This window comes from Salvelinus sp. IW2-2015, linkage group LG13 (genome assembly GCF_002910315.2).
Source record: "Salvelinus sp. IW2-2015 linkage group LG13, ASM291031v2, whole genome shotgun sequence".
In the NCBI taxonomy this organism is placed as follows: Eukaryota; Metazoa; Chordata; class Actinopteri; order Salmoniformes; family Salmonidae; genus Salvelinus; species Salvelinus sp. IW2-2015.
This window is the reverse complement of record NC_036853.1, coordinates 519,786-533,353: the sequence shown is the minus strand read 5'-3', so window position 1 is coordinate 533,353 and position 13,568 is coordinate 519,786. Positions and strand designations below refer to the sequence as shown.

The 13,568-nt window shown below is 44.3% G+C and overlaps 1 protein-coding gene across 8 annotated transcripts in view; it reads left to right on the top strand.

Annotated features, from left to right (window-relative positions):
- The window catches only part of LOC111971928 (tripartite motif-containing protein 16), a 30,656-nt gene that overhangs the window by 15,134 nt on the left and 1,954 nt on the right, over positions 1-13,568 (top strand). For 2 of the 8 annotated variants that reach the window (XM_070446053.1, XM_070446052.1), the window contains 3 exons: positions 10,018-10,251; positions 10,863-11,022; positions 11,148-11,207. In XM_070446053.1, coding sequence (XP_070302154.1) covers positions 10,018-10,251; positions 10,863-11,022; positions 11,148-11,207 — 454 coding nt within the window. Of the gene's footprint in view, positions 1-10,017; positions 10,252-10,862; positions 11,023-11,147; positions 11,208-11,443; positions 12,060-12,754; positions 12,758-13,526; positions 13,533-13,568 lie in introns of those variants that run through there. The other 6 variants (XM_070446054.1, XM_070446057.1, XM_070446056.1 and 3 more) reach the window with 6 other exon arrangements.

Here is a 13,568-nt window from a genome sequence, read left to right as displayed (position 1 = left end):
ATTTTTTATTTTTTAATATTTTTTTTTTTTGGGGGTTGGATCAGCTTAATCTTGCGGAAAGATGTTGCTTCCAATGTAATTGTCTGCATCATTTCCAATCCCCCATATTTTTTGGGTAAATATATATATCCATACACGCATGCATACATATACACAATATATACATACACATACCTATATAGACATACATACTTTTTTAAGAATATACCTTTATTATTATTTCCGCACCCTACCACCGATCCCCCAATTGGAGTAAACTAATAAACACTTCTGCTTTACCTTCAATTTATACATCTTATACCCATCTTACAGACACAGTCCACTTTACAATAGTTCTCTCTTATTTGTTCTTAGTCCTTCCTCTATTTCTGTGTCCATCCAATTTTATTTCCACTTGTAACTGTGCTATTTCACAAAAGCTCCGCACCTATACACATTTCACAGATCCCGTATGCCCTACATTGTTTATCTTGTTATTAGTCCCACCCTTCAGTTCCACTCAACCCCTCCCATCTATCTTCCAACATCATCCATTTCTGATTTTTATTTGCCATATTATTTTCAACTGTGCTGTGATGCTTCACAAAAGACTTGAACCTTCCTATTCTCAAGCTTCTATAGATTGTAAATTAAAAATAAACATTTTTGCTAAAATAATTATTATATTATTGATTGATTGACTATGGCTTTTCAAATCCCCCAGTATTGCTATCTGTAGCGTTAGTTTTAGGCAAATGTTGCAATTCTTCAGCCATTCCTGGACCTGTGACCAAAAACGAGCTACATATGGACAATACCAAAAAAATGATCTAATGACTCTGCCTCCTCACAACAGAATCTGCAGAGCTGGGAAGATTGGATACCCCATATATATAACATTCTATTAGTTGCAAGATTTTTGTACAGTAATTTAAATTGAAAAATTCGAAGTTTTGAATCCGGTGTTGTTTGCGTATCAATTCATAAACCATGTGCCATGGAATGGGTACATCGAAAATCTCTTCCCAACTATTTTGCAATTTATATGGCACAGCTGTCAGTTTTTTGGTCCTTAAATGAAATTGGTATATATATTTTATTTATCACACTTCTCTTAACCATTTAGGTCTTAAAAATAAAAAATAAATAAAAAAAAGTTAGCTTCTTAGCGTTCATAGCAATGGTTATCAACTGTACTGCAGAAATGGAACGTAAATAACAGAAAATAGATGTTGTGGTGGCAGCTGCAGAGAAGTATTTGGTCATACGAGATTTGACTTCAGAAGAGTTCCAGGGTGTGTTGAGTGGTGGTGTCACGTCCTCCCAGGCCGTTGGCATGGTGCAGGAGCAGATGGGGTCAAAGTAGTGGAATGAGCAAAGACTTTGCTTCAGAGGCTGGACAGAATCAAGCACATAGCTTTCAGGATATGTATTGGTGAATAGATAGTATAGAATACAGTTGTCATGACTGGCCTGATGGATCAGTTTACCATGGACCACAATCCTACAGAGACATATCTCACACCCACAAGAGGGGGACAGATCGAGAGGTATGGAGGTGGTGGTTTTTATGACATCTCACGCCCATTGTAAATCTTAAAGCAGCAGATAATCCCTTTGTCCTCTCATTGTGGAGGAATGGAATGTATGATGGGCCAATGGAGAATCTACCTCAGAACAATAACATGCAATAAATGAACTTTGGGACAATATGTTTCGTCAGCCAAAATTGTGGTAATGACGATAGATGGAATATGAAAATGAATGTCGTTTTTGTTATGTTAATAAAATTTAAAAGACGACGTTATAACAAAAATATTGTAATTTGAAGAGTTTTCATAACATGTACCTGATGTTTGCATACTGTATGTTGTTTGTAAAATGTCCAGATCAAAGAGAATGTTTTTGTAAAGATGAAATGTGAAGTTAGTTGTCTTGTAAAACCCAGACCTTGCATCCTACCTACATATGCCCAGAGAACTTGTCATAAAGGCGGAAACGCCCATTTCTGACCCGAGTGTATAAAACATGTGAGATAAGAATTTACATATTAGACTAGGTGACCATGCGCTGCAGCCAAGGTCTGAGTAGTCGCAACCCCAAAACGCAACACGAGGTCGAAGAAGACAAAGGAACCTCTGAATATACCACCCTCTGGAGAGATCTGCGGTTGTGGGATGTGCAGTTGCCGTACCAGGCGGTGAGACATGATGCTCTCAATTGTGCACCTGTAAAAGTTTGTGAGAGTTTTAGGTGACAAGCCACATTTTTTCAGCCTCCTGAGATTCCAAAGCCATCTGTCTTTATACAGATCTCACTCCTTTATATACTACATGTATACAAATTATATATTGTATGTTCTTCAGAAAACCAACTTCTGACATAAAACCCTCTTTCACTCCTTATATTCTATGCTTCTGATCATTTATTTAATATCTCAATGTTCAGAGTTTAGCTGATTCCAACATTGGTAATCAAGCCTACCTGTCTCGCCCTGACCTTAGAGAGACTTTTAATGTCTCTATTTGGTTTGGTCAGGGTGTGATTTGGGGTGGGCATTCTATGTTTTGTTTTTCTATGATTTTGTATTTCTATGTCTTGGCCGGGTATGGTTCTCAATCAGGGACAGCTGATAAAACAAACTCTGCAGGGATTTTTCTGCTGACCTACAATTGAGAAATGTATGAACTGAGTCAGAGGAATAAGGACCTTTGTTAACTTTCAGTAAAGTAATTTTGACTTCTGAATAAAACATATCTGAGCTAGCTTAATTTGACACAAAAAATAATAATCATAACTATGAATGCAAATGCCACATTACAGTAAGCCTAGCACTTAAGTAATTGTGACAATTTGGGTTGTTCGAATAAAGGCCTAAATAAAATAAAAAAATGACAAAATATTGTTGTCTCTGATTGGGAACCATACTTAGGTAGCCCTTTTCCCTCCTTTCTTGGTGGGAAGTTGTCTTTGTTTGTTGGCACTGTAGCCTTAAGCTTCACGGTCGTTTTTGTATGGTTTATTGTTTTTGTCGGCATCATTCTTAAATAAAGGAATATGTACGCTCACCACGCTGCACCTTGGTCCAGTTCATTTAACGGCCGTGACAGAACTTCCCACCACCAATGGACCAAGCAGCGTGGCCAGGAGTATAAGACAACCTGGGAGGAGGTAGAGAGGTGGTCGGTTGACTCAGGGAGAGTGCCAGAGCCCGCCTGGGATTCAATTGAGCAGTACCGGAGTACCGGAGAATGGAGTCGGCGAGACCTACACGGTTAGCGAGGAAGCCCAAGAGGCAGCCCCCAATTTTTTTGGGGGGTGGCACACGAGGAGATTGGCTGAGTCAGGTTGGAGACCTGAGCCAACTCCTCGTGCTTACCGTGGCGAGCGTCGTACTGGTCAGGCACCGTGTTATGCGGTGGAGCGCACGGTCTCCAGTGCGTGTTCACAGCCCGGTGCGCTACATACCAGATCTAGCCCGCGCGCTACATCCCAGCTCTAGCCCTAGCCCGCATCTGCCGGGCTAGGGTGAGCATCCAGCCAGGACGGGTTGTGCCAGCCCTGCTCTCCAGACCTCCAGTGCGCCTCCTCGGCCCAGTATATCCTGCGCCGGCTCTACACACAGTGTCTCCGGTGCATCTCCACAGCCCAGTGCGTCCTGTGCCAGCTCCCCGCATGTGCAGGGCGAAGATAACCATCCAGCCAGGACGGGTTGTGCAGGGTCTAAGCTCGAGACCTCCAGTGCCGCAGGCAGAAAAGTTCAAACTGGAGCAGCAGCACAACCAGGTGGACTGGGGACTGCAAGGAGTCATCAGGCCAGGAAGTCTTGAGGCACGGTCCTAGGGCTCATGTCCTCCGAGAGAAGAGAAAGAGAAAGAGAGAGAGAAAGAAAATTAGAGGGAGCATACTTAAATTCACACAGGACACCGGATAAGACAGGATAAATACTCCAGATATAACAGACTGAACCTAGCCACCCGCCACATGAACTATTGCAGCATAATTGCTGGAGGCTGAGACAGGAGGGGTCCGGAGACACTGTGGCCCCGTCTGACTATACCCCCGAATAGGGCCAACCAGGTAGGATATAACCCCACCCACTTTGCAAAAGCACAGCCCCTACACCACTAGAGGGATATCTTCAACCACCGACTTACTACCCTGAGACAATGCCAATTATAGCCCACGAAGATCTCCCCCACGGCACGAACCCGAGGAGGGCGCCAACCCGGACAGGAAGATCACGTCAGAGACTCAACCCACTCAAGTGATGCACACATCCTAGGGACGGCATGGAAGAGCACCAGTAATGACAGTGACTCAGCCCCTGTAATAGGGTTAGAGGCAGAGAATCCCAGTGGAGAGAGGGGAACCGGCCAGGCAGAGACAGCAAGGGCGGTTCATCGCTCCAGTGCCTTTTCTTTCACCTTCACACCCCTGGGCCAGACTACACTCAATCATAGGACCTACTAAAAAGATGAGTCTTCAATAAAGACTCAAAGGTCCAGACCGAGTCTGCGTCTCTCACATGGGTAGGCAGACCATTCCATAAAAATGGAGCTCTATTGGAGAAAGCCCTGCCTCCAGCTGTTTGCTTTGAAATTCTAGGGACTATAAGGAGGCCTGTGTCTTGTGACCATAGCGTACGTGTAGGTATGTACGGCAGGACCACTTCTGAAAGATAGATAGGAGCAAGCCCATGTAATGTTTTTTAGGTTAGCAGTAAAACCTTGAAATCAGCCCAGCCTTAACAGGAAGCCAGTGTAGAGAGGCTAGCACTGGAGTAATGTGATAAAAGAAATTGGTTCTAGTCAAGATTCTAGCAGCCCTGTTTTGCACTAACTGAAGTTCATTTAGTGCTTTATCCGGGTAGCCGGAAAGTAGAGCATTGCAGAAGTCTAACCTAGAAGTGACAAAAGCATGGATTCATTTTTCTGCATAATTTTTGGACAGAAAGTTTCAGATTTTTGTAATGTCACATAGATGGAAAAAATCTGTCCTTGAAACTGTCTTGATATGTTTGTCAAAAGAGAGATCAGCGTCCAGAGTAACGCTGAGGTCCTTTACAATTTTATTTGAGATGACTGTAGAACCATCAAGATGAATTGTCAGATCCAACAGAAGATATCTTTGTTTCTTGGGACCTAGAACTAGCATCTCTGTTTTGTTTAAAAGCAAAACATTTGCCTCCTTTCACTTCCTTATGTCTGAAACACAGGCTTCCAGGGAGGGAAATTTTGAGACTTCACCATGTTTCATCAAAATGTACAGCTGTGTATCGTCCGCATAGCAGTGAAAGTTAACATTATGTTTCCGAATGACATCTCCAAGAGGTAAATATAGAGTGAAAACAATAGAGGTCCCGAAAGAGAACCTTGAGGAACACCGAAATTTACAGTTGATTTGTCAGAGGACAAACCATCCACAGAGGCAAACTGATATCTTTCCGATAGATAAGATGTAAACCAGACCATGACTTCTTACGGCTGAAATCTCGTTAATGGTATCGACTTGACAACAGCCAATGAAAGTGCAGGGCGCCAAATTCAATCAACAGAAATCTCATAATTAAAATTCCTCAAACATACAAGTATTATACACCATTTTAAAGATAAACTTGTTGTTAATCCCACCACAGTGTCAGATTTCAAAAAGGCTTTACAACAAAAGCATACCATGCGATTATGTTAGGTCAGCGCCAAGTGACAGAAAAACACAGCCATTTTTCCAGCCAAAGAGAGAAGTCACAAAAAGCAGAAATAGAGATAAAATTAATCACTAACCTTTGATGATCTTCATCAGATGGCACTCATAGGATTTCATGTTAAACAATACATGTATGTTTTGTTTGATGAAGTTCATATTTATATCCAAAAATCTCAGTTTACATTGGCGCGTTATGTTCAGAAATGCATTGTCTCAAACAAACATCCGGTGAAAGTGCAGAGCCACATCAAATTACAGAAATACTCATCATAAATGTAGATGAAAATACAAGTGTTATGCGTGGAATTAAAGATATACTTCTCCTTAATGCAACCGCTGTGTCAGATTTCAAAAAAGCTTTACGGAAAAAGCACACCATGCAATAATCTGAGTACAGCGCTCAGGAACCAACACAAGCCATACAGATACCCGCCATGKTGTGGAGTCAACAGAAGTCAGAAATAGCATTATAAATATTCACTTACCTTTGATGATCTTCATCGGAATGCACTCCCAGGAATCCCAGTTCCACAATAAATGTTTGTTTTGTTCGATAAAGTCCATCATTTATGTCCAAATACCTCCTTTTTGTTCGCGCGTTCAGTTCACAAATCCAAATTCACGAGGCGCAGGCCAGACGAAAAGTCAAAAAGTTCCATTACAGTTCGTAGAAACATGTCAAACGATGTGTAGAATCAATCTTTAGGATGTTTTTATGATAAATCTTCAATAATATTCCAACCGGACAATTCCTTTGTCTGTAGAAATTAAAAGGAATGCAGCTAACTCACAGGCGCGCGCCTGACTGAGCTCATGGCATTCTGCCAGACCTCTTAGTCAAACAGCTCTTATTCTCTCCCCCTTCACAGTAGAAGCCCGAAACAAGGTTCTAAAGACTGTTGACATCTACTGGAAGCCTTAGGAAGTGCAATATGACCCCATAGACACTGTATATTGGATAGGCAAAGACTTGAAAACCTACAAACCTCAGATTTCCCACTTCCTGGTTGGATTTTTTCTCAGGTTCTTGCCTGCCATATGAGTTCTGTTATACTCTCAGACATCATTCAAACAGTTTTAGAAACGTCAGAGTGTTTTATATCCAATAGTAATAATAATATGCATATATTAGCATCTGGGACAGAGTAGGAGGCAGTTCACTATGGGCACGCAATTCATCCAAAAGTGAAAATGCTGCGCCCTATCATAAAGAAGTTAAAAGGTCATTTACCACTTTCCCGAGTGCAGTCCCAGTGCTATGATGGGGTCTAAAACCAGACTGAAGCTTTTTGTATACATTATTTGTCTTCAGGAAGGCAGTGAGTTGTTGCGCAACAGCTTTTTATAATTTTTTTTAGAGGAATGGCAGATTTGATATAGGCCGATAGTTTTTTATATTTTCTGCGTCAAAGTTTGACTTTTTCAAGAGAGGCTTTATTACTGCCACTTTTGGTGAGTTTGGTACACATCCGGTGGATAGAGAGCCGTTTATTATGTTCAACATAGGAGGGCTAAGCACAGGAAGCGGTTCTTTCAGTAGGTTAGTTGGAATAGGGTCCAGTATGCAGCCTGAAGGTTTAGAGGCCATGACTATTTTCATCAATGAGTGTCTCCCTTTATCCTAGGTCCTGGCAGTGTTGTGCAGACTCAGGACAACTGAGCTTTGGAGAAATACACAGATTTAAAGAGAGTCCGTATTTTGCTTTCTAATGATCATGATCTTTTCCTCAAAGAAGTTCATGAATTGATCACTGCTGACGTGAAAGCCATCCTCTCTTGGGGAATGTTGCTTTTTAGTTAGCTTTGCAACAGTATCAAAAATAAATCTAAGATTATTCTTATTCTCCTCAATTAATTTGCAAAAATAGGATGATCGAGAAGCAGTGAGGGCTCTTCGATACTGCACGGTACTGTCTTTCCAAGCTAGTCGGAAGACTCCCAGTTTGGTGTAGCACCATTTCCGTTCCAGGGCTCGGGTACTTTCTGTATACCAGGGAGCTAGATTCTTATGACAAATGTTTTTTTGTTTTTAGGGGTGCGACTGCATCTAGAGTACTACGCAAGTGTAAAATAAGTTCCTCAGTGAGGTGGTTAACCGATTGTTGTACTGTGACATCCTTGGGTAGGTGGAGGGTGTCTGGAAGGGCATCTAGGAATCTTTGAGTTGTCCGATAATTTATAGCACGGCTTTTGATGATTTCTGGATATGGTTATTCTGGATATGGTTATACTGGATATGGTTATACTGGATACGGTTATACTGGATATGGTTATACTGGATACTGTAACGGCAGCCTTCCTCCTCTTCAAGAGAAGAAAAGGTGTAGCAGGGATCGGACCAACACGCAGCGTAGCCAGTGCTCAACATGTTTAATGATGACCATAAACGTGAACACTTAACAAATAACAAAATAACAAAATGTGGCAAACCGATACAGTCCTAGCTGGTGCAGAGAAAACACAAAGACAGGAAACAACCACCCACAAATCCGAGACGCACTGGAGACCAGATGTGTTGAGCCGGCTTCATGGCACCTGGCTCGATGCCCACTCTAGCCCGGCCGATACGTAAGGCTGGTATGGTCAAGGTGGGGGGACGGCTCAGTTGGCCAGTCTGGGTAGGGAGAGGCATTCACAAGGGATGCCCTCTGTTGGGGCAGCTATACACTCTTGTTATTGAGACATTTCTGAGCCTGCTACGTAGGAGGCTACAGGGAGTGTGGGAGCCAGGCACAGGGTTGGGGACAGACATAGCAGTGTCAGCATATGCTGATGACGTCTGTATTTGATAGGGATGAGCTTGCCCCAGGTAAACTGGGGCAAGAGTGAGGCTCTGTTATCTGGAGCATGGAGGGACTGGGCACCTCCACAGCTTCCAGGGGGGTTGCAGTGGGGCTGTGAGTGACTCAAGATGCTTGGTGTGTCTCTGGGCTCGGAGGGGTGGGTTAGGAAGTTCTGGGAAGGAGTGTCACAAGTGGTGGTGTCGAGGATGACGAAGTGGAGGTGGCTCCAAGTGTCATACAGAGGGAGGGTGCTGATCATCAACAACTTGGCAGAATCCTCCTTATGGCAGAAACTGGCCATTTTCAACCCCCCGGTAGTCTGCTTGTGGACCTGCAGAGTAAGTTAGTGAATTATTTTCTGGTCGGGGTGGGGGAGAGTTGACACAGCAGGCGGGACTGATGTCTCTTAGGCTGCTGGAGAGAGTCATGGGGGAGGTCCAGGAGGCTCTGCCTGACCCAGTGAGGAGGGGGCTGGAGCAGCCCAAGGAGGGGCCTCTACCGTTTCCACCACTGCAAGTGACAGCAGAGACTGGGGACTGGCAGGAGAGTCCAGAGAACTTACTGACTTTTAACACTCTGAGGCTGGGGGAGTTTTCAGAGGTGGGGGGTAAGGTGCTGTACACCCTCAGTGTCAAGGTTAGACACACCAGGAGCTTAGCGGGAGTGAAGGGGCATTTTTTGGTGCCATTTAGGGAAAATGGAATTGGGTTTGTGGCTGGATCAGCAGCTCTTCATCAACCGGCCGGAGAGACTCAATACAGCAGAGGTCTCTGATTTCTATGCTGCAGTACTGAGGGCCTGGCAGCTGCTGAGACCCACACGAGAGGGGGGTGTGGTGCCTGGGTCGTGGGTATGGGAGGAGACCATCTTCCACAACCCACTGATCACTGGGTTTGGTGGACCTGGAGAGCAGGGTGGCAGCGTTCTGACTCAAAACAGCACAGAGGCTACTGTACCGTATGGAGGTGGGCTTAGTGGGAGTGAAGGGGCATCAGTGGCAGGGGGTTGTGGGGGCTGAGAGCATGGCAGGGTATAGGTGGAGGGTGCTCTATAAGCTCCCAGTGCTGGAAAGGTCAGGGGTCGTCCAGTGGAGGGTATTACATGGAGCCCTGGACACCAATAGCTGGTTGGCTCGGGATGACCTGGGGGTTGGGGAGGGGTGTCCGTTTTCTGCAATGACAGAGTGTTCATCATGTTTTTTCTGTGTTGCCAGGGTAATGCCATTACTGTTGACACCTTAGGGTTGAGTTTGAGTTTTACAAAATGATCAACAGTGTGGAGATGTTTCAGGAGATATGGGGGCTCAGGGGGGCTGTCTGTACGGCTGGAGAGGAGGGGTTGGATGACGGTTGGAATGTGGTGCTGGATGGTGTATTGTACTGTGGTGTTGGGTACTGTATAATGTGGTTGTGTGGATGTTGTGGGGGCACGTAATGTGTTTTTAGGAGGAGGGGGGTGCTATGAGGATAGCTCATTAAAGTAATACAAGTCAGTCTCTCGCTCTCCCCCCCCTCTCTCTCTCTCCCTCTCTCTTTCTCTCTCTTACCAGCACTCTGCACAGGCAGCAGTGGAGGACAGTGATCAGATCTTTACTGAGCTGATCCGCTCCATTGAGAGAAGGCGCTCTGAGGTGAAGGAGCTGATCAGAGCCCAAGAGAAGKCTCAAGTGAGTCAAGCTGAAGGACTCCTGGAGCAACTGAAGCAGGAGATAGCTGAGCTGAGGAAGAGAAGCACTGAGCTGGAGCAGCTCTCACACACAGAGGATCACATCACTTTCCTCCAGGTAACTAAACTGTCTTGATACATGTGATATGAAATTAAAACTCTCAATCATTTGGTTCTGTTCTGTTACAATAATTTTGTTCTCAGTTGTTCATAATACCCAATTTAATGAATTACTTAGCCTGAAAACCAGAATTTGTAAGAAACTGGTTGAAATGAATCAGGCGGAGGCCCAGCTACAATTATCAGGAATGTTTATTTAGAGAGCTCTCCTTATCATTTCCGGTACATTGGTCTATATAACTCACATTTCGTCATAAACTTCCCTCCTCCTCTTAGATACAATGGCAACTTAGTTCGCAAGTCTTCTTCTCATATATTTGTCTGCCACCTGTTATACAATCTACTACAAGCCCAAGGTCTCTCCCCTCCCTGGGTGGGGAGACTTCAATCCATCCCTGTTATCAGTTTCACAGTGGTCACAAGTTGTCTGCCACAGTTCCTTGCCTACTAACAGTCCCTCTTTCTTATGGACAAAAATTCTTCATCAGACAGGATATAATTTGTTAGTTATAATTCTACGTTAAATGTATACATCATTTAGTCATTATTCATAAAATTCCCATAACATGTTCTCTCTTTGTCTCTCTCTCTCTCTTTCTCTCTCTCCAGAGTTATCAGTCTCTCTCCAGTATAAGTGTATCTTCAGACTTACCCAGCATCGTTGTCCGTCCTCTTCAGTACTTTGGAGATGTGAGTAAGACTGTGTCTGAACTGAGAGAGAAACTAGAAGACTTCCTTAAAGGAAAATGGACCAAGATCTCCACTACAGGTGTGTTGAAAATAATAAGACAATCAACTTTAGAGCATTGAAAGTTCCCTACTAGTCATATACATGTGGAATATGGTATGATGATAGCATTCCCTCTCTCTGTCAATGTGTTTGTGTGTCTGTAGTGAATATAGTTGATGTTGTACTGCCTCCAGAGCCCAAGACCAGAGAACAGTTGTTACAATGTGAGTCTCTTTATTGTGAAGTAACTAACAGTCTCKTTTTACTGACACTCCTAACAATCCCTCTAGAAATATATAGCAATAGTAGATCTAATCAAAGACTGGGTATCTATCTGACTCCTCATATTTCTCTGATTTGATCTCTGCTGTGCTCTAATCAAAGACAGGGTAGATACAGTATCTGACTTAACTTATTGTTCTRACTCCCCTCATTGGTCTCTGGTCTGCTCTTCTCACAGATTCTTGTCAGCTCACACTGGACCCAAACACAGCAAACACAGACCTCTCTCTGTCTGAAGGGAACAGAAAGGTGACCTATACAGACCAAGTCCAACCACATCCTGACCATCCAGACAGATTTACTAACTACTACCAGGTTCTGTGTAGAGAGGGTCTGTCTGGACGCTGTTACTGGGAGGTGGAGTGGAGTGGGGAGTGTTTTGATATAGCAGTCTCATATAAAGACATCAGCAGAACAGAGAGAGATAGTGGATTTGGACTCAATGACAAGTCCTGGAGTTTAGAGTGCTCTAGTGATGGTTATTGTTTCATACACAATGATGTTGAGACTAAAGTATCAGGCCCTCAGTCCTCCATAGTAGGAGTGTACCTGGATCACAAGGCAGGTACTCTGTCCTTCTACAGGGTCTCTGACACAATGACCCTCCTCCACAGAGTTCAGACCACATTCACTCAGCCCCTCTATCCTTGTTTTTATCTCTTTTTTGGTACTGCTGAGTTGGTTAAACTGTAGTAGGGTCCACATAGATACTAGTCATGCTGGTGTAGTCTATAGCTGAGCTGGTTAAACTGTAGTAGGGTCCACATAGATACTAGTCATGCTGGTGTAGTCTATAGCTGAGCTGGTTTAACTGTAGTAGGGTCCACATAGATACTAGTCATGNCATGGTTACTCCCAGATCCTGTTGTTGATCTAACCTTGGTAGAGAAAAGGAAAGATTGGTCAGAAGTCAGTGATGAAGGGAAACTGCTTGACAGTTGAACTGTTGGTGATAATAGTTGTCCTCCAGTGGGTGGAGGACGTACAACCTGTTAGAATGATAGTATGCTCAGATTCTCTGTCTGTATTGAATAGTTTATCATCTGGTAAATCTAATAGGAGTGACCTACTATTGGAGGTATTAATGTTATTATGGAGAATTGAGAGAATGAGTGTAGTAGTGAGATTCTGCTGGGTCCCAGCACATTCAGGCTACTGTACCGTACGGAGGTGGGCCAAGCGGGAGTGAAGGGGCATCAGTGGCAGGGGGTTGTGGGGGCTGAGAGCATGGCAGGGTATAGGTGGAGGGTGCTCTATAAGCTCCCAGTACTGGAAAGGTCAGGGGTCATCCAGTGGAGGGTATTACATGGAGCCCTGGACACCAATAGCTGGTTGGCTCGGGATGACCTGGGAGTTGGGGAGGGGTGTCCGTTCATCATGTTTTGTCTGTGTTGCCAGGGTAATGCCCTTACTGTTGACGCCTTAGTATTGAGTTTGAGTTTTACAAAATGATCAACAGTGTGGAGATGTGTCACGAATCCCGCCGAAGATGGTGCCTCTTCCTGTTCGGGCGGCGCTCGGCGGTCGTCGTCACCGGCCTACTAGCTGCCATCGATTCTCTTCTTTTTGTTTCTGTTAGTTTGGGCTGATTGGGTGCACCTGTTTTGAGTTTAGTTTTGTGGGTAGGCTATTTAAGGGCAGTAGGCCTGCTGGCTTTTGTGCGGGCTTGTTTCTCTGTTATTTGGTGTTGGATTGTTATGTGGATATTATATTTTTCCGGACAGTTTAGTCCTGTGTGTTTGGACTGGTATTTTCATGCGCCCGTGTGTTTTGGGCATGATCGTTTTCCCTGTCTACTGGAAATAAATCCACGTTCTTGTATACCTGCTCTCTGCGCTTGACGACTCCACCCAGTACTCCTAGCAGCTCTGACAAGATGTTTCAGGAGGTATGGGGGCTCAGGGGGGCTGTCTGTACGGCTGGAGAGGAGGGGTTGGATGTACGGTTGGAATGTTGTGCTGGATGGTGTATTATACTGTGGTGTTGGGTACTGTATAATGTGGTGCTGGATGGTGTATTATACTGTGGTGTTGGGTACTGTATAATGTGGTGCTGGATGGTGTATTGTACTGTGGTGTTGGGTACTGTATAATGTGGTGCTGGATGGTGTATTGTACTGTGGTGTTGGGTACTGTAAAATGTGATTGTGTGGAGGTTGTGGTGGCACGGAATGTGTTTTTAGGAGGGGGGGTGTTAGTGTAACGAGGATGGCTCATTAAATTGAGACAAGTCACTCTCTCTCTCTACAGCGCTCTGCACAGACAGCAGTGGAGGACAGTGATCAGATCTTTACTGAGCTGATC